Source organism: Onychomys torridus, chromosome 2 (assembly GCF_903995425.1).
Source record: "Onychomys torridus chromosome 2, mOncTor1.1, whole genome shotgun sequence".
Classification (NCBI taxonomy): Eukaryota; Metazoa; Chordata; class Mammalia; order Rodentia; family Cricetidae; genus Onychomys; species Onychomys torridus.
The window spans coordinates 154,709,660-154,729,541 of NC_050444.1; the positions used below are offsets into that span (position 1 = coordinate 154,709,660).

Consider the following 19,882-nt stretch of genomic DNA (forward strand, 5'->3'; position numbering starts at 1 on the left):
AATAAAAAGGGAGGAAAAAAAACCCAAAACACACACACACACACACACACACACACACACACACACACACAAAAAAAAAAAAAAAAAAAACAACCCACAAACACACACAAAATCCAAACCGTTTCCCATGCCCCCCCCTCCCCCAACACCAGTCTGTTTTCCTTCTTTCTTTCTTTCCTTCCTTCTCTCTCATTGTGCCAGCCACCTCTCCATCTAGGAGGCCAAATGCAAGACTGCTGGTGGGCAGGCACACGTACACTGCGGGCAGGGCCGCCTTTGGCCAGAGTGGGACGGGAGAGCCACCCCTGCAAGCTCTCAATATACAGACACCAGCTGCCCCTTAGCTCCTACTAGAGGGGCAGGGCAAGCAGGGTTCTGCATCCTTCTCCAAAGAAAGGACAGTCTGTCCTCCAACCAGAAACCACTAGCTCCTGTGGCTGGGCCCTAGACTACAAGCTAGTAGCCAACTCCCTTCCTACCCACTCCTGGGGTGGCCAACCCTGTCGCTGAGGCTCTGCTCCAGCTCGCTCACAGAAGCCCCTGGTTTCAGGTAGGTCTATGTTATGGAAGAGACTCTTCCTAAGGGGAAGATGTTGTGGGCCATTGCTACGGGGCATAAACCAGGGGACCGAAGGTGGTGGGATCCTGCAAAACTCAGCTTATCACCTTGGCCACCATAGCTGCCCTAATCCCACACCACACCACCCACTCCCAAACCTGTGTGCTGGCCAGGAGAGGGGAGGCTGTCAGGCTGGCGGAGGGATAAGGCGAAGTGCATGGAAAAGACTAAAGCCTGAGAGCACCCAGTGGGACACAGCTGCCCTCTCAAGCCTCTCCCCATCAGGAGCCAAAGCCAATCTCCAGGCTTGGGGACAGAAATGGCCTTCATACCAGCCTCGTTCTGATAAGAAGGGATAGGGCAGCCAAGGCCTGAGAAACCTGTCGACCATCTGCCTCTGCAATGCCAAGTTTTTCTTCTTCCAACTCTCCTCCAACTGCTCTATTCCTACGGTACTCTTTCACTCGGGAAATGTACCAGGTATAGTTTCTGAGCCAGGGCCATCAACAAATGTGGCACGCCACAGGTCCTTAAGCGTTCCAGTCTTGCTGGAAGGGACAGGCCTATCTAGCTTCTGACCACAGCAGCAAAGGCCTGGAGCTGTGAGCCAGACTCTCCTGGGCTTGTGCTGACAGCACACACTGGACAAGTGCCCCCACTGCCTGCTTCTGAGCCCCGAGTGCGGTCTCCTCCCTGACGCTCCCTGCCCTGCCCGCCTCTAGAAACAGCAAACCCGGCTGGTAGGGAGCCACCCTGAGGGGTATGGGAAGGGGAAGTCTGTCACTTCACTTTCCCCATCTCCCACAATACTAGAGGTGAGTGAGGTTGGCACCCTCCCCCAGGCTCTGAGCTGTCTCTAGGCAACTTAGCTGGGACTTAGCTGGAGGAAGTGATATAGGCACAGTGCTCATCTACTGGAGGCTCCGGAGCCCCGCCTTTTCTGGGCGGCAGTAGGAATACAGAAGCTAAGCTCACCAAAATCCTATTGGTTAATGTTTCTAGCAGATTTCCTAGAAACATCTTTAAGTGACTACCAAACTACCCTTTCTCAATTAAAAATTTCATTAAACTGCTAAAACTCTTTCCATGCACTTTTTCTTGCAAATCAGATATTTGTATAAACAAACAAAAATAGGAAGGAAAAAAAAGGAAAGGATATTTTCAATGGAACTTACTTTAAGTGATGGCGACATGCACTTGGGGTGGGTGGGGGAAGTTCTCATTTGTGTTTTGAAATCCCAAATTAATGAGCATGATAAACTGTTATTGCTGGCACTGGCTGTACCCCAAGTGGCACCGTCTGACCCTCTCCTCTGAGTCCTTGGTAGGTCCCCCCAATCCTCCCCTAGTCCCCACCCTTTCCCTTTCTATTGACTTGGGACAGCCCCTGTCAACATGCCAATCACAGCGGGAAGGGGGGAGGCAGAGGTCACAGTGCATGGGGTTCAAGGTCACAGTGGGCGGAGCAAGGGGGATCACAGTGCAAGTAAGTCAGGTCGTTCCCTCTGCTCAAGTCCAGATGTCTGCCACGGCAGTGCGACCCATGGCAGACAATCCAGGAGGCGATGGTGGTGGCAGCGGTGGCAGCAGCATCCTTTCTTGCCTGCATTTATCTGCGATGTTTGAAGCCTTGTGACCCATCAGGACCCAAAGGCTGTCTGATCACATTACTGGGCTGCCTGCTGTCTTCGGGTTGGGAGATCCTGGTTGGCCTAAAGGAAGACAAGAGGAAAGCTTTGAGGAGATAAAAGATGGCCAAATAATATTTGCTGAGAGCAGGGACATGTGTGCACAGGTGTGTATACAGCCAAAGATCGTCAGGTATCACCCTCTACTGTTCTCCACCTTATTCTGAACCTGGAATGCACCAACTGACTAGGCCGGCCAGCCAATGAGCTCCAGGGATCCACTGAGCTCTTCTACAGCCTTCTGCCTGACCCAGTGTGGGGTTACAGTCACTTGTAGCTTTGCTTGGCCTTTATGTGGGCACTGGGGATTCAAACTGGGGTCCTCTTGCTTATGTCGCAGCACTAATACCAACTAAGCCCCTTCCAGTTTCAAGTCCCTGAACCTTAAAATCAACCTAGGGTTGAGGGTAGGGTGACCAGCCAACTGGAGGTACTGAGCCTAGTTCTTCAGCAAGCGGACTAGGGACATTTTCCACTGTGGCAGCTCCTGTGGGAAAGAGCTAACGGTCCACGGTCTATGTCAACTTCTAGGGCAGTTACAGCACTGCCCCTTTTCATTTGCCATGACTTATCTGTAAGTAGAGGGAGTGTGCACACCCCATCCCAGGGTAGGAGGAGCCATGGCTACCACGTCTTCCACAGAACCAACTGCCACAGATTGTTCCAGTGTTGGGGCCCTAGCTATGCACTCAGGAGTGAGCTGGTACCCACCTGTCTGCCTCCTCCATCCCTCCAAACCACGAGGCTAGCTGCTGACTCCTAGTACTAGAAAAGACAGAAGGGAATGGACTTTCCCACTCCAGACAGGTGCAGGCTAAGAGGAGAAAACAGAATGCATGTTCCTTCAAAACAGACCACACCAGACATGGTGGCACATGCCTCTAACAGCACTGGGGAGGCAGGAGGATCACCCTGAGAGCAAGGCTGGCTGGGCTACACTGAATTCTATGCAAGCATGTGTGAGAACCTGGTTTCAAAAAGCCAAAAGGCAAACCAAACCACCACCATGAAGGTACAGACTTCCTTGTCCTCACAACTGTCCAAGCCCAGAAGAGCAAGCCAAAGACGGCATCAGGGTAGAGGACTGGGGTCAATCGCAGAGACAGGCTGCCTGCCAACAGTGCAGCCCCCAACACTGGGGAGAAAAGAAAAAACGAGTCTGGTGTGGTGTGGCTATAACCCTACCGCTGGGGGGACTGAGGCAGGAGGACCGCCAGGCCAGCCTAGCATGTATGAAGCCCTAGGTTTGATTCCAGGTCTATATAAACCGGGTGATGTGGTACACGCATGGAATGCCACCAGTCAGGAGGTATAGACAGAAGGATCAGCATTCAAGGTTATCCTTTATATAGTAGTGAGTTTGAAGCTAGCCTGAGCTACATGAGACCCTGTCTTAAAAACAGGGTTTTGTGTGTTCATGTGTGCATGTATGTGACATCTGGTATTTTCCTCAATCTTCAATCATATTTTCTTTAAAAAAAAAAATCTTAAACTTCTTGTATGTATGTATATGAGTGTCCATGTGCACCCCAAAACATGAATGAGTATGGAGGTCAGAGGACAAACTGCCGGGGCTGGTTCTCTCTCCATTGGGAGGGTTCCAGAGACTGGACTCAGGCAGTCAGGTTTGGTAGCCTGGGCCCAGCTTTTACGTGGGTGCTGGGGATCCAAACTCAGGTCCTCCATGCTTGTGCTCTACTGACTGAGCTGTCTCCAGCCTCTTAAGGCAGTTTGTGTTGTTTTGTGTTGTCGAGACAGAGTTTCTCTGTGTAGCTTTGGCTGTCTGTAGACCAAGCTGGCCTGAAACTCACAAAGATCCACCTACCTGCCTCTGCCTCCCCAGTGCTGGGATTAAAGGCGTGTGCCACCACCACCCTGCTCCAAAGGTAATTTGAACAAATGCTATGTTATCAGAAAGTAACACACATAATACAAATCTAAAATTAAAAAAAAAAAAAAAAAAAAAAAAGATGCCAGGCGGTGGTGGGCATGCCTTTGATCCTAGCACTGGGGAGGCAGAGGCAGGAGGATCTCTGTGAATTTGAGGTCAGCCTGGTCTACAGAGATAGTTCCAGGGAAGGTGCAAAGCTACACAGAACCCCTGTCTTGAAAAAATCAGAATAAATAAATAAGTAAATAATTAAAAAAAAAAAAAAAGTACCCAGCAGGCTGGTGTGGGGCACATTCCACCTGTTCCTCTCATTGCCCTGCTACCACTGGCAACCACACTCACCTGTCAAGGATGGGTTTCTCCTGCTCCTCCTCGGGGCTGGCACTGCCCAGGATCCGTCTCCGGGCCTCTGCGTACTCTGCCTCCCGCTGTGCTAGGGACTTGACAGGAAGGGCTGGCCTGCTGGTGGAGTTGGGGCTGCTGACCACACCGTTGCTGGTGGGCCTCTTGAGGATGCGGATCTGTGGAGGGGGCCCCGTGGGAAGGCTATCGTCTTGAATCACAATGGGCACTTTGGGAGGAGATTTGGATTTCCTGCTGACAAAGAGCAAATATAGCTTCACAAATCCCATGATGACTAGAAGGCCCATCCAAGTCCCACACGCTCCTCATCACTGTCTTCTCCCTTCCACTAACTAGTCCCCTGGCTCATGACCAGACAATTGCACTCCCACTCCTCAAGCAGGACATCAGCCTTGCCACCAGCTGTGTGGGGCCCAGAAACTGCTCCACAGCTCTAACTCTGCAGGGGCTCACCACCTTGTGTCCTGGAACTTCCTCTCCATGTGTATAACAGACCCTTGAGGCCAAAACATTCCATACCCAAAATTCAACGACTTTGGTGAAAACCCCAGCTTCCCTACACAGACCAGAGTATGAATGGCTGGTAAGCTGGGAGCCCCTCCGTCCATGTCTCCCACAGCATGTTCTCAAAGTAAGACAATACACAGGCACCTGCTATGCCACCCTATCTGGCAATAAGCAAGACAGGATTTACCAAACTCTCTCTGCCTTCTGGCCAGTGACCTGTGCCTCTCAGAGACAGGCTGCACCAGACAAGCAAGTCATCTCCATACCAGAGCCTTTGAGCAGAGAATCTCCCTTACCAGGGGCTCTTTGCTCTGCTGGGCAGCGGCGGCGGGGCTAGGGCGAAGGCCGGTCATAGAAACAGTGCTTGGCAATGCTCGAAAGAGAAGCATTGTCCAAGGTCAGTGAATATGCACATCCATGCCAGGTGGCCACAAGCAGAAGTGACATCCCCCAAACACAAAGAGGCCAACAACATGGAGAGGAAGGAAACAGAAGCCACAGATAAGAACAGGAGCAAGGCAGGATGAACATCCACACCAGCCACCAGGGCCACCCAGACCTGTCAACCAGCTCTTGCTCACAACCACTGAGACCTTTTGCCAGCGCCTGGGTTGTCAGAAACAGTGGAGCTACGTGCTCTGAGTTGGGTGGAAGGGTCCTGGGTAGGTGGGAGTAGCATGGGACAAGGCCTGTGACCATAGTGGGTAGCTCCTGGGAAGAGTAAAGGAGCCAGCAGTGTGATCACAACAGCAGGGGGTCTGGAAAGCCAGTGTGGGGCAGGGGTCTCCCAGAATACCCTGGGGGCGGGGTGAATGTAGCTGGTTCTGTTGCTTGTCCCTGGGTTACCTAAGCCCAAAGAAAGTCACCTACTCTGAAACCCACTTCCCATGCTTCATGGATGTGACAAAGCAATTCTTTAAGGTCTCTCAAGAATGCCCTAGAATCTTTCCTTCCAAGATACTCTCATAATACCCTAGACTGCAAGTCACCAAGGTCACAGAGAAATCATCTGTCCAAACTCTTCATTACAAAAGACACCCATGTCTAGAGGAGAAACAACTCACTCTACACCCCAGAGCCACTGGGGCATAGTCACACCTAAACCCAAACCTTGCAATTTGTCACCTTCCTTCTCTCAATGAGATGACCTCACATAGAGCCCACCTAGCCTCATCCCAAAGCCTCAATCCAGTGTCCTGGCCTCCTATTGGGAGGGAAGAGCTAGCTGCCCAGGAGCCTAATCTTCTACCGCTACCAGCCAGCTGGAGAACACTGCCTGCCCAGCTCTCCAGCGGCAGAGCATGAGCCCTCAAGCCAGACATCAGCCTTACCTCTCCTTTTGTGTGATCTTCAGTTTTTTTTCCAACCGTCTGTCTATTTCCTAGAGGAAAAAAATGTATATAAAAGTGGAAAAAAATCTCTCTCGAATAAAACCTTAAGTCTCTATTTTTCCAAGCTAAGTGCAGTGTCCTCTCTCTAGCCAGGGACATGGCTGTGTCCTCCAACTAGACCTGAGGTTTGGAGACCTAGTTCCCTCTGCAGGTCCATCTCCCCTTAGCCCCAAGACCACAATATGGGGACCTGACCATTCGGCTGGGTTCTCTGCATAGCCTCCACCTGTCTCCTGTTCTGTCCTCCTGAGTCACTCCAACTTTCTCAACACACATCTAACCAAGTCATGTTCCCCACTCAACTGCTAGAAGGACCACATCTGAGCTCTGTTCTCCCACACTGCTAATCTGCTCTTCCCGTTCCGCACTAGAACAGGACTGAACTATCAGTCCCCAGAACCCAATGAGCTGCCCCATTTAGCCTGCACAACCCAAGCACCTCCTCTCCCCTGCAGCCTTCTCTGATCCCAGCGGTGCACTGAGCACCTGCTCCTGGGGTTGACTCTCCCTTTTACAGCACACTAGCTCATAATCTAGTCTGTATTGACAAGAGCTTTCTGTGGCCAGTATTTAGGCAAAGGGGGCAAGAGAAGCCTGCTGTTTGTCTCCAAAGTGGACCCAGGGAATCTGAGGGTGAATCAGAGGGAAGATTTCTCACAAAGCCAGCATTATAGAAAAGGGTAAGAAAGAGGCTGAGGGTAAGCAGGTGAGACCATCACCCACACATTCAGTACATCAGCCTGGGGTGCCCTCAGTACCTAGCACAAGGGATTCCAGATACCAGCAGATGAAGTGGGGCAGGCACAGGGCTGAGGCTCAACGTCCAGGCTCTATGTATGTCCCACTCTCTGAGGGCCAGCTCCTGGAGGGAAGGGACTATGTACTCAGCAAGTGTTTCTCTGCAGACGGCTCTCAGCCACAGGTGATTGTGCCTGAGGGACATTTGGCAAGGACATTTTTGGTTGTGGCTATGGTAGGGGCTGAGGTAGGGGCTGCTACTGCCAAGTGTCCTGCAATACAGGGCAGCCTCCACGGTAAGAAACAGCTTCCAAGGTCAAAGTCAGTGTCCAGGCTGGAGACCCTGTTTCCAAGACACAAGAGAGACAGTGTCTTGGCATACACTCACAATCCCAGCACTAAGGGAGTGAAGGCTGGGTATCAGATAAAGAGTTCAAAGACCACATTCCAAAAGACAGCCACAGTCACAATTCCTCTGCTCACCACCCAGTGCGCAAACGTCCTGAGAATGGCTGTACTCTAGAAGGGAGGAGGCAGTTTAAGCTGGCCAGATCCATGCGAGTTATCTAAGGTTTCACAGATTTACCTAACTATCGTCTATGGAGAGAATCACTGTTAGCAAACTGAACAGGTGATAGGCTTGAAGTGATCTTGGTGTTCAATCCACTGGTTGAGTCCTACAATCAGGCCAACTTTCTTTAATGGTGTTTTCTAGAAGGTTCCTTTCCATCTTTCCTAATTTGTATCTCTTACAAACAATACAAACTCCTACTATCAGAAGCTAGATTTGAGTAGAATCATTGCCATTCACTTTAGGCAACACAATATACTGTGCTTGGGAGGCACCATCAAGTCTCTGGGGCACCTGGAGAGGCCGGAAGACTTTCCACCCCAGCTGGAATACAGCTGTGCCCGTCAAAGTCAATGCACAGAAAACATGCAGCAACGTTAACCAGAATGCTTCTGACAGACACATATTCTATATGAAGCACAGCTCATGGCAAATCAGTACTAATTCTAGGAATTTACACTAATGCAGTGTCATTTCGGGGTAAATGTGATGTCTTATACAGCAGCCTCTTTATTTGTGAGCATGCAGGTGTGTCTGAGTGTATGTGTGGGCCTGCATGGTACCCCTGGAGTCCAGAAGGCATCAGATCTCTTGCAGCTAGCGTTACAGATGTTTGTGAGCTGCCTAATCCAGGTGCTGAGATTTGAACTCTGAGCCATCTCTCCAGCCCAAGACCTCTATTAAGTTCCCCATTGCTGACTCCAGCTTCCCCATCTTAACACATTTTTAGCATCTGTGAGATTTAAACACTTTCAAATAAGAATTAGACCCAGCACCTGCCCCGACCAAGTTTTATATATGCAGGGACATACCTGAGGCAGCAAAGGGGTGACAAGCCTAAAGATCATTGGCTCCAGCTAAAGACAGGGACAGGCCACTGCCAAGGTTTGACAAGACTGGATGTGTTATAATCTTCCAATCATGATTTTTACAGGGGAAAAATTGTGTGAATTCTCACTTTCCTATCCCCGCAAGGGTCAAAGGACACTGACAGAGGCAAGCTGACTCGACTGGTGAAATATGAGCTTTCTTCTCTAGAACTACAGGGAAAACCATCTGCCCAGTACCTGCACATGGAGCAAGGTGGATAGAGAAGCCTTCAGGAGGACATGAGGAACCACCTGAGTAAACATGCCTCTGTCCCCAGCCAGTTATGACTAGCAAAGATGTGGCACATCATCTTAATGTGTCTACACTGTGGTGAGCCACTGGGAAAGCCTTCAGATAGGATCCTGTCATCTCCCCAAGCCACATCACTGGCACTGCTAAAACTACAACTCCCATGCCAGCCATCCTGCTGGGCAGGGCGGCTCTACAAAAGCTGAGGAGGGTCTCCCGTCAGGTCACAGAATGAGACACAAAGCCAAGCTGCTGTGGTGGAGTGGAGCTGACAGTCTGCAGAGCACTTAGGACAGCAAGTGGAAGGGAGACCAGTTTGCTAGCAGCTGGAGATGGCCTTGAACCAGGTATCAAGTCAGTCCACTGGCTCTGGGCACAGATTTCCAATCCATTTGCTCCCAGGCTCATTCTGAGAAACTCAGCCCAGTTACAACTCTCCCACAGGGCAGGCTCCAAGGACAACAGGAGTCTCCTCCAGGGACCCATAGGCCTACATTGCTGTGTCACAGGGAAGTATCAGCTTGGAGATTCCGGTCTCAGATAGGATCAAATTACCTTTTTTAAAAAAAAAAAAAAAAACAAAGATGCCCAGAGCCTTGATGGTATTCTCAAACTCCATGACTAGGACAAAAAACACTGAAGCCCTGACATTGTTATGAGTAGACATGGGCAAAGAGGGACATAAATACTCCATGGGCAGCTGAGGATTGTCTGAGTGTGTCGTGCCTCTCCTAGAAAAGACTTTGGTGACAGAAGATGACATTGTGTTCTGGTAAGTGCAATGGATTCCTTTCTCTGGGTCTCCATGTAAAAGATTAGCTTCCAAACCTGACTATCACATGCTCCACTGGGCTATCTATATGAACACTGGGCATGGCCAATGATACCATGCCTATGATACCAGTGCTGGGAGGCTGAGGCAGGATGAAACTCTGGCTCTTCCTAGGGGTCCCAACTTCACTTACAGATTAAGCAAAAGACTTCATAGAACAGCCTGATCTCAAAAGGCAATGAAAATGACAAACCACAGACTTCTTGTCTGAAGAAAAGCAAAGCTAGAAAAAGAGAAACCATGAAATGAAGGATGGTGTTTGGACAGGATGGTCCTTTGGGAGGTAAAGAAGCGTCTTCAGCCCCAGGTGAGTGAAAGCAGACACCAGCAGCTCCAAGTTAACTTGCCTGAAAGGAAACTTAGCTTCACTGGCTGCTGATGCCCTTACCCTCACAGGGGATGTATTGTAGAGCCCCTGGCGGGAGTATGCCAGAGAAAAGATCATTCCAGAGGAGAGGGGAGCAAGGAAGGGTCTCAAATAGCCTATTTTATTATTAAATTTTTTTGCATGTTTTGCCTGCATGTATCTATGTGTACTGCATGCAGAAACCAGAAGAGGGGCTGGAGAGACAATGATCCTGCTGTTAAGAGCACTAGCTGCTCTTCCTGAGTGCCCACGTTCAATTAATTCCCAGCACCCACATGACAGGTCCCAACTGTCTACATCTCCAGTCCCAGGGGATCTGACACTGTCTTCTGGTCTCCACAGGCACTAGGTGTGCACACAGTGTACACACAAAGACACAGACAAAATACACGTAAAAAAATAATACACTTTGGCAGGGTGGTGCACACTTTTAGTTCCGGGACAGCCAAGGCTATCTATATAGTAAGACTTATTTCAATAAATAACAGATGTTTAAAGGTGAACATTTACTGGGTGAATGCTCTTGTCATGGTGCATGTCTGTACAGCAGAGGCTGTCTTTCTAGAGCTGGCTCTCTCCTTCTACCATGTGGGCCAGGCACAGCAGCAGGAGCCATTACTCCCTGAAATGTCCCCCCAGCTCACTTTAGGAAACTGTCATAACCCATGTGGGAACAAGGGAGACAAAAGGACAGGGATATGTGTGAAAGGCAAGGAAAGTTACACCCAAAGGTTTGCTCCTGTGGCAGTCAGTGTCCAGAGCCAGATATGGTGGCTTATGCCTGCAATTCTAGCACTTGAGAGGCTGATGCTGGAGGTTCAGCATAAGTCGTAAGTCAGGCTAAACCACATAGTGAGTTCCAGGTCAACCTAGGCTACAGAGTGAGACCTAAATCAGAAAATAAAAAATAAAACAAAAACAGTGAGCTGTAGAGATGGCTTTCTGGGTAAACTGAGGGCCTGAGTTCCAACCCCTAGCACCCAAGTAAAAGCTGGGCATGGCAATACAAGCCTATAACCCAGTCCTGGGGGAGGAGATGGTCAGGTCCTAAGGGCTTGATGGTGATTAGTCAGCTAGCCTAGCTGAAATGGTGAGCTTCAGATGGGTGACCCTGTCTCCAAAAAAAATTTTTTTTTTTAATTTTAAAAAATGAGGGGGAGGTTGATAAGTCAACTTCTGGCCTCCAGTTTCGGATGCACGGATGAGTTATCACACGTTCACTACGCACAAACACAAAGGTGTAGGCCAGACATGGTGACACACATCTGTAATTCCAGCACTTGGGAGGATGAGAAAGCATTGCCACAAGTTCCCAGTAAGTCTAGGTTACATAGCAAGACCTCATCTCAAAAAATTCAAAGCAGGCTGGAGAGACTGCTTGCCTGGTGGTTAAGAGTCCTTGCTGTGGGTTGGGGATTTAGCTCAATGGTATAGCGCTTGCCTAGCAAGCTCAAGGCCCTGGGTTCGATCCTTGGCTCAAAAAAAAAAAAAAAAAAAAAAAAAAAGAGTCCTTGCTGTACCAGGTGGCAGTGGCATATGCCACAGGAGGATCTCTGTTAGTTTGAGGCCAACCTGGGCTACAGAGCGAGATCCAAAACAGGCATCAAAACTACACAGAGAAACCCTGTCTCGAAAGAACCAAAAAGAATGCTTGGGTTGGGGATTTAGCTCAGTGGTAGAGTGCTTGCCTAGCAAGTGCAAGGCCCTGGGTTCGATCCTCAGCTCAAAAAAAAAAAAAAAAGAAAAAAAAGAACGCTTGCTGCTCTTTCAGAGGCTCCAAGTTCCAGTACCCACATCAGGTCGTTCACAACTGCCTGTAACTCTAAGGGATCTGAAGCTCTCTTTCGGCCTTCATAGGCACCTGCATCCATTTATATATACTTGTACAAAGATATATGTACACTAATAATGAGGCTAGAGGATAGTTCAGTGGTTAAGAGCACTGGCTGCTTTTCCAGAGGTCATGGATTCAATTCTCAGAACCCACATAGCAGCTCATAACCATCTAACTGTAGCCCCATGAGATTCAATGTTCTCTTCTGGTGTGCAGACATACATGCAGACAAAACACTTACATACATCATGAGTAGATCTTTAAAAACCAAAAGCCTAAAAACAAATACATACACACAAATCCCCCCATCCCACCCTGCCCCCCCAAAAACCACCACCACATTAAAAGGTGGATGAAACAGAAACTCAGTGAAGTGAGAAGGGGAGAGGAAGGAGGAAGGGCGGGCAGAGGAGAAAAAGCAGGCGTTGGAGGCCTCTGTGTGAGGAACAGCACTACTGCAGCTGTCTTGTCTCAGATGAGAAAGCTCAGGAAATGTTTCATCAAGTATCCAGGGTAGTGAAGCCCCGAGGGCCAGAGTCAAACCAGCCCGGCTCACAGAAGAACAAGCCCAGATACTCCCAGGAACTCAAAAGGGTGGGAGGGAGTGGCTTGTCCTTTCTGGGGCTTCAACTGCTGTTGCTAGCGCCCTACCCTGGTACAGTATCCAGCCAAGGGGGATGGTGAACTCTCCCATCCCACATTAGCAGCTAGCAGGACCTCTTTGCTGACTACTGCAACCAACCTAACCCTTCAGAGTCCAGCAAGCTGCTTTCAATGAGGCTTTGGCTCTAGACCAGAAAATGTCCCCTTCTTATCGGCAATATTGTCAGTGACTTTCCTCAGGTAATTTCTACCTGTCTTTGTCAGCTTCTGGCTTTTCTCTCACACTCAAGGAATGCCCACTGATCTTGAGCTTCCTGAAAGCAAGTGTGTTCCACAGCTGGGGGGACAGGAAGTCAAGCCTCCAAACTGATCAAGGCCAAGGCAGGCTAAATGTGGGGAGAAATGCAAAGAAGAAACCACAAGGCTGGCCTGGTGTCATCTGGCACCTTTAATCCCAGCACTGGAGAAGTAGAGGCAGGCAGACTTCTGTGTGCTATAGGCCAGTCTGGTCTATATAGTTAGTTCCAGACCCACAACAGACATTGGTAGCATATTCCTGGTTCAGGGTGAACAGTGTCACGATCCAGCAGTTGTGGTCCTGGCTAAAGAGCCTTATGGTTCCCACAAACCTGGGCAGGATTCTGGCTCTTCCTGAGGTCCTCGATTTCACTTAGGGACAAAGCAAAGGAATTCATAAGGTAAGATGAGTGTGATGGCTCATGGCTGTACTCACAACTTTTTTTTTTTTTTTTAAAGATTTATTTATTATGCATACAGTGTTCTGGCTGCATGCCAGAAGAGGGCGCCAGATCTCATTACAGATGGTTGTGAGTCACCATGTGGTTGCTGGGAACTGAACTCAGGACCTATGGAAGAGTAAGCAATGCTCTTAACCTCTGAGCCATCTCTCCAGCCCCTGTACTCCCAACTTTTAAGAGCCTGAGGCAGGAGGATTACTTTGAAACTGATGCCAGCATGGGCTACAGGTGAGATTCTGTTCCCAACAAAAGACCAACAATTTCATAAGGAGAACCAATTTTTTTTCTTTTTGGTTTTTTGAGACAGGTTTTCTCTGTGTAGCTTTGGTGCCTGTCCTGGAACTCACTCTGTAGCCCAGGCTGGCCTCGAACTCATAGAGATCCACCTGCCTCTGCCTCCCATGTGCTGGGATTAAAGGTGTGTGTGCCACCACTGCCTGGCTAGGATAACCAATTTTTTTGTTTATTTGTTTGTTTTTCAAGACAGGGTTTCTCTGTGTAGCTTTGTGCCTTTTCTGGAACTCACTCTGTAGGCCAGGCTGGCCTCGAAATCATCGAGAGATCCTCCTGCCTCTGCCTCCCGAGTGCTGGGATTAAAGGTGTCCACCATCACCGCTCTGCAAAGAACCATTTTTTTTTTAACTTTTTTTTTTTTGGAGACAGGGTTTCTCTGTGTAGTTTTGGAGCCTGTCCTGGTTCTCGCTTTGTAGACCAGGCTGGCCTCGAACTCACGGAGATCCACCTGGCTCTGCCTCCTGAGTGCTGGGATTACAGGCATGCACCATCACCGCCCAGCTGAGAACCAATTTTTTCTTTTTTAAGATTTATTTATTTATTTAGAAGAGGGCATCAGATCTCATTACAGGTGGTTGTGAACCACCATCTGGGTGCTGGGAATTGAACTCAGGGCCTCCGAAAGAGCAGCCAGTGTTCTTAACCTCTGAGCCATCTCTCCAGCCCCGAGAACCAATTTTTAACAGTAAGTCTGATCTACAGCAGAACAATCAGGTAGAAGAAGGTTCTGGCGCCTGTAGAGGCCATTTCTAGTGCAGATGTCCAACCCACAGAGCTCTCCAAACACCTGCAGAGCCCATGTCTGTGCCTGTGCTGCAGTCCTGCAGTTTTACATGTCAGCCAGCAGCTGAGACACTGGTTCTGATTGGTTGGGCTGGCTGTTCCTACTCATTCTACTCCTGGCAACCCAATCCTTGGGGAAGCACCCAAAATTCTGGCACCTCAGGTTCAAAAATTAAGCAAATGTCCAATGACAGTTCAAATTATAAATACTGGTATATGTGCTTTTGATGCCTTAACAAAAACTGTAAAAGCAAACAAGTTAAAGCACACAACAAAAAACCAAAAGCATCCTTGAGGGGTTGAAAGAGACGCTCTCTAAGAGCTGAGGCCTTGGGCCCACTACTGGCCTTTCAGTACCAATTTGGGCAAGCCTGTTTTCTGTTCCACTTCCCACAAAACACCCCCCCTCCTTTGTTACTCCCACAGTGAAGGAAAACATTCCACTTTAATTAAGTGGGTCACCACAGTGCATAGGATCCAGCTCTGACTTCCCTTAAGAAGCCTAGGCTTTGTCAGAGTCTTCGCATCCATTCCGCTTCTCCTTGACAAAGGAGAGAGAGCTGAAGAGCATCATTTGAGGAAAACCTGCTGCAAAGCAGGTGTCCTTAGCCGTGGGGCCGAGGTGAGCAGAACCCAGACAGTGGGAGACATAAGCAAACCCCAGAAGCTGTGTGTTGTGTGAACAGCACTGTGGCAGGACCAGTGCATGGAGAGCAATCCTGCCCTGAAATGCAGGAAGTGTGGAGCAGATCAAAGCAAGGAGAACAGGGCACAAGAAACAGGGAAGAGGATGGAAAGATGAATGGGAAGAAAAGAAGACGCTTCCTGAAGTGCGGCGCCCCCAGACAGTTGGTCTCACCTGTCAGGAGAAGGTTCCCCCCCCTGAAATCCCCTTCCCACCAAGCATTCAGCTCTCAGGGTGTCTGCCCTGGCCCAGTATTGGAGAGCCCTCTGGACAACCCCCCTCTGCACCAGCTCTAGCCATACACCTCTCAAGCTGTATGTGCCAAACGAACACCAGAGTTCCCACTCAATTCAGAGTACAAAATAGCACAGTTATAATCTTTCAATGATTAAAAAATTAATTTTATTTATTGAATTTTAGTGTGTGAGTACCTGCATATATGTATGTACCATCTGTGTGTGTGCCTGCTGCCTGTGGAGGCCAGAAGACAGCATCAGAACTGGAGTTACAGGCTGTTGTGAGGCACCACATAGGTGCTGGGAACTGAACCAGGTCCTCTTCAAGAGCAACCAGCGTTTTTAACCACTGAGCCATCTTTCTACCTCCATTTTTAAAAATCTTTAACATGGACTACAAGATGGAATAATACCACTCTGATATACTGAGTAAAATTTAAAATATTAGGCTGGGTGTGGTAGATGGATCTCTGTAAGTTTTAGGCCAGCCTGGCCTACATAGCAAGTTCTAGGCCAGGCAGGGCTATATGATGAGCCTATCTCAAAATAAAATTAAAAAAATAAATAAATAAAAACATGCCAAGTATGGTAATACACACCTTTAATTCCAGTACTCAGGAGACAGAGGAAGGTGGATTCCTGTGAGTTCAAGGACAGCCTGGTCTACGTAGAAAGTTCCAAGACACAACTAGAGGTATATAATAGAGACTGTCTCAAAACACCAAAAAAAAAAAAAAAAAGAAAGAAAGATAGCACTCATGGCTCACCTGACACCTTCCTCTGAACATGGTTTTAGGGTCTAACATTAGAATAAGACATGGTCCCAATATAAAGAACATTGTTTGCTGAGGTAATCCCCTCTTGTGGGGGTGGGGGGGTTTGTCAGCCCAGAAGCAAGTAGCACTTAGCACCCAATGCTGTTTGCAGGCCCTGCCTGAAGCACACTCACCACCTGGCTTCAAACAGGCCTGACTTCCACTCAGCCAAAGTTGCCAAGGAGCCCACAGCTGCCAGACTCATAGATTCTGACTCCTCAATCCCTCAGCTTTCCAGCAGTAGCAGTTGCCCAGTTTCTTCCTGAAGAGTTGTTTCTTGGTCCATACACCACTCCCCAGATCCTGTCTCTGCCGCCTCCCCTGCCCGCCCCCCCCCCCCCCCCCCCCCCCCCCCCCCCCCCCCCCCCCGCGCTCCTTTGGAGGCTGGAAGCCTCACAGTTCAGACACCTCTTCTACATCCATCATGGGGTTGGTTTCTTTTATTTATTTACTGCTTGTTTCGTTTTGAGACCAGTCTACTATGCAGCCCTGGCTGTCCTGGACCTCACTCTGTAGACCAGGCTGGCCTCGAACTCAGAGATCCACCTGCCTCTGCCTTCCAGGTGCTGGGATGAAAGGCCTGCGCCACCATGTCTGGCCTTTCTTTCCTTTTTATGTTTATTTATCTTACACATTCATAGTTTAGAGGTTCTCACCTTCTACCGTGTGGGCCCTGGAGATCAAACTCAATTTGTAAGGCTTGGCAGAAAGTGCCTCAACCTCCCCTGCCCCCCACCCAGCCATTTAATTGGCCCTGGATTGGTTTCTTTTTGAGATAAGGCCTTGCCTGATAAGGATTACTCATGGTAATCCTCTGCCTCAGCCTCCCAAGTGCTGGGAGACATTACCACCACATTACAGACATGTACCACCACACTTGGCTCTTCTGTCTAGGCCTCGAGTAGGTCCACAGCTTTACAAACACTGAGATATACCTAGGTATGAGATGGACTCTCACACTCGGACTTTAAGTATCAACTTATGACTGTGAGCCCACCCAAGCCTGCTTCATCTACCATCACAGCCACACAGGCTTGTAGCAGCTCAGGCCAAAAAGACTCTGATCCCCTATTTACAGGCCACTTCACCAGCTCAGGGTTGGTCCTGCTTTCAAAATACATACTCAATTTTCTTCACAATGGCAGTTCCAATCACCAACATCCCCTGGTTCTTGCCTGTTCCACCTGTATTCCCCACAGCAGCCAGAGTGACTTAAAACCAACCAAGGTTTCTCACTATGAGGTAATCCTATCTAATAAATGTATCCACCAAATCTGGCTCCCAGGGCCTCCAATCTCTGGGCCGTCTTCCCTAGCCATTTAGCCACCGCATAGGCCCCCACTGTTCCGCAGATCCAGCCGCCAGGCCCACACACTCACTGTCCTTCCTGGAATGCCCCGGTAGGTTTGCACAGCCATTCCTGCATTGAAGTCTCATCTTTTACTCCATCCTGGTATTTTTGGTTTTGGTTTTGATTTTTTTTTTTTTTTTAAAACAAGGTCTTTTTGCACAGCCTTGGCTGGAACTCACTACGTAGACCAGGCTGGCCCTGGAACTTCTAGCACCCCTCCTGCCTCAGGCTCCCCAAACTGGAGTTACAGGTGCAGAACCATCACACCAGTTCTTTTACCTTTGGCCTCTCTAACCCAGGTTTATAAAGTGCACTTTGCCCAGTCTTTAATACTTTCTCTGCCCCTAAATCCATTTGCTTTCCTCTGTGAGTGCATAAGAAACCTGGCAGCCATCTCACCATCAGAGCTTTGAGAACACATGCACCACACTTGGCTCGTGAGCCTAAAACAATACCCCAACGCCAATCTGTTAACAGTCCCAATGGAGCAATTTTAGATCTGTCCCAATTTTACAGAAGGAAAAGAACCAATTCTGAGAGGTCATGTCACAACTACATTCCTGGACTGGAGCCAGGATTTCAACTGGGTTTGTCTGTGCCCAAGGAGGTGATTACACACATTCAAACTGGAGCTAAGGTTGGCTGGGGGTGCAGCTCAGAGGCAGAATATGAACTATGCATAAGTGAGACTCTGTTCCATACCCTCCACTGTGTGTGTGGACTTGTGTGTATCTATTCCTTGGTGGGACAGCAGGATCTGCATTCTCTAACATGGTACCTTCTCTGGTCACCATCTCCAATCCCTGCCACAACCATGGGGTATAATAGCCTCCTCAATCAGCGCATCCTCAAGTGGTGACTTAAAGGACACACAGCCAACCAGCTTCTGCACCCAGGCAAGCCAGGTTCGAATGAACCCAGGTTTTCCAAGAAGGGCAGAATGACTTCATGGTCAGCCAGGCAAGCTACAAAAGGAAATAGCCCTTCAGCAGAACCCAGACCCAGTAATTTAAAAGGACCCCAGCAGAGAGGGCCTCAGACACTGAAAATTGCAGCCCTGACACAATGGAATGTTTGGCTTTGGACACTTCATCAGTGTGGGAGAGAATCCATGCAGGGCAAATAAAAGAGGGCAAAGTCTATAGCACTCCACTTTGTAATTTGGTTTTTTTTGTTTGTTTGTTTCTTGTTTTTTGAGCTGAGGATCAAACCCAGGGCCTTGCACTTGCCGGCAAGCACTCTACCACTGAGCTAAATCCCCAACCCTGATTTGTTTTTTAAATTGTTGCAACAGTTTGGTTTTCACACAGCACTGAGCAACATGACTTGTACAGAAGAAACAGTTTAGTCCTCAGAGACCCCTCGGGCTGTCTTAACCCATGAGCTCTCAGGCTGTGCTGCCAGGGGCTGGAGGGCAGGGACTAACACCCTCGTAGAGCACAGCCCTCACCCCGGCCTTCACTCTCCAGCTCCCGGGTCAAATCCATCAATGAAGTTTTACAAATGAGACTGAAGCTGAGAGAGAGGCAGGAAGCTAGCTGCCCCAGAATCAGACCTGGCATGAAACCCCCAGGAAAAGTGACTTTTGTGGCCATACAAGGAAGAAACAATGGGGCAACCCATTCTTCCTAATGAAGACACCTTGCCACTTCTCCCAAAGAAACTCCCAAGTAGGTTGGAGGGCTAATCAAGTTACTATGACACCACCTCCAATTTTATTTGGACACCCAAGGGTGTGCTCTTTTCAAAGTCTAGTTTAAATCAATCAGTGGCACTCAGCAGGCAGAAGAGAACACAAAGAGGGATTCCAAGAGAAGAAAGCAACCAGGACCCAAGGGAGGGCACTCAAGCCCAATAATCCTCAGCAAAAATATTTATATTCTCTTTTTCACCTGGCCAAGTAAAAAAAGTTATTTCAAGCCAAATTAAGAAAGGGAGGCAGAGGCAGGGGGATGGGATCACAAGTTCAAGGCCCATTTGGGCTACACAGTGAGAAAATAAAGGAGGGAATGTTTTGTTTAAGATTTCCATCAGCCAGCACCTCGATGTTCTGGGTGTTAACATAGGCTTTGGGGCACTCAACTCACACTTCTGTGGCGGGAATGTCTTAGCTCATCCGTTTTACAGAAGCAGGTCAAGCCCAGGTGAGCACGGAGGACTTCAAAGGAACCACCAACAAAGCTCCTAAAGCACGTTATTAGTTAATTGCCTGGTGACAAGCTAATGTAAACAACTCACAAGACTCTGGACCGAGAGGGTCTGGACCTGACTTGTGATCTCCTCTTTGAGCAGGGGTAGATGGGAGGTCAGTGATAATGAACTTAAAGGTGTAGTGAGAGCTCACTTTACTGTCTCACAAGCCCTTCCAGAACAGGTCTGCAGGAGCTGAGTGGGACTGTCTGTTCCCCAGTGAGGTCTGCAGACAGGCAACAGAGGAACTGACAGTTGGAGGGTCACGGAGGCTTTATGTACTAGCTGGCTTTAGGTCACAAGCTGG

At 48.9% G+C, this 19,882-nt stretch overlaps 1 protein-coding gene across 4 annotated transcripts in view; it reads right to left on the bottom strand.

Moving 5' to 3' along the window:
- Window positions 1–142: 142 nt before the first annotated feature.
- The window catches only part of Szrd1 (SUZ RNA binding domain containing 1), a 28,520-nt gene continuing 8,780 nt past the window's right edge, over window positions 143–19,882 (bottom strand). Inside the window, exons 2-4 of one of the 4 annotated variants that reach the window (XM_036180037.1) lie at window positions 6,340–6,389; window positions 4,481–4,732; window positions 143–2,271 (exon numbers count right to left, since the gene is read on the bottom strand). In XM_036180037.1, the coding sequence (XP_036035930.1) occupies window positions 2,169–2,271; window positions 4,481–4,732; window positions 6,340–6,389 (405 nt within the window). In that variant the 3' untranslated portion in view covers window positions 143–2,168. Of the gene's footprint in view, window positions 2,272–4,480; window positions 4,736–6,339; window positions 6,390–19,882 lie in introns of all 4 variants that reach the window. The other 3 variants (XM_036180036.1, XM_036180039.1, XM_036180038.1) reach the window with 3 other exon arrangements.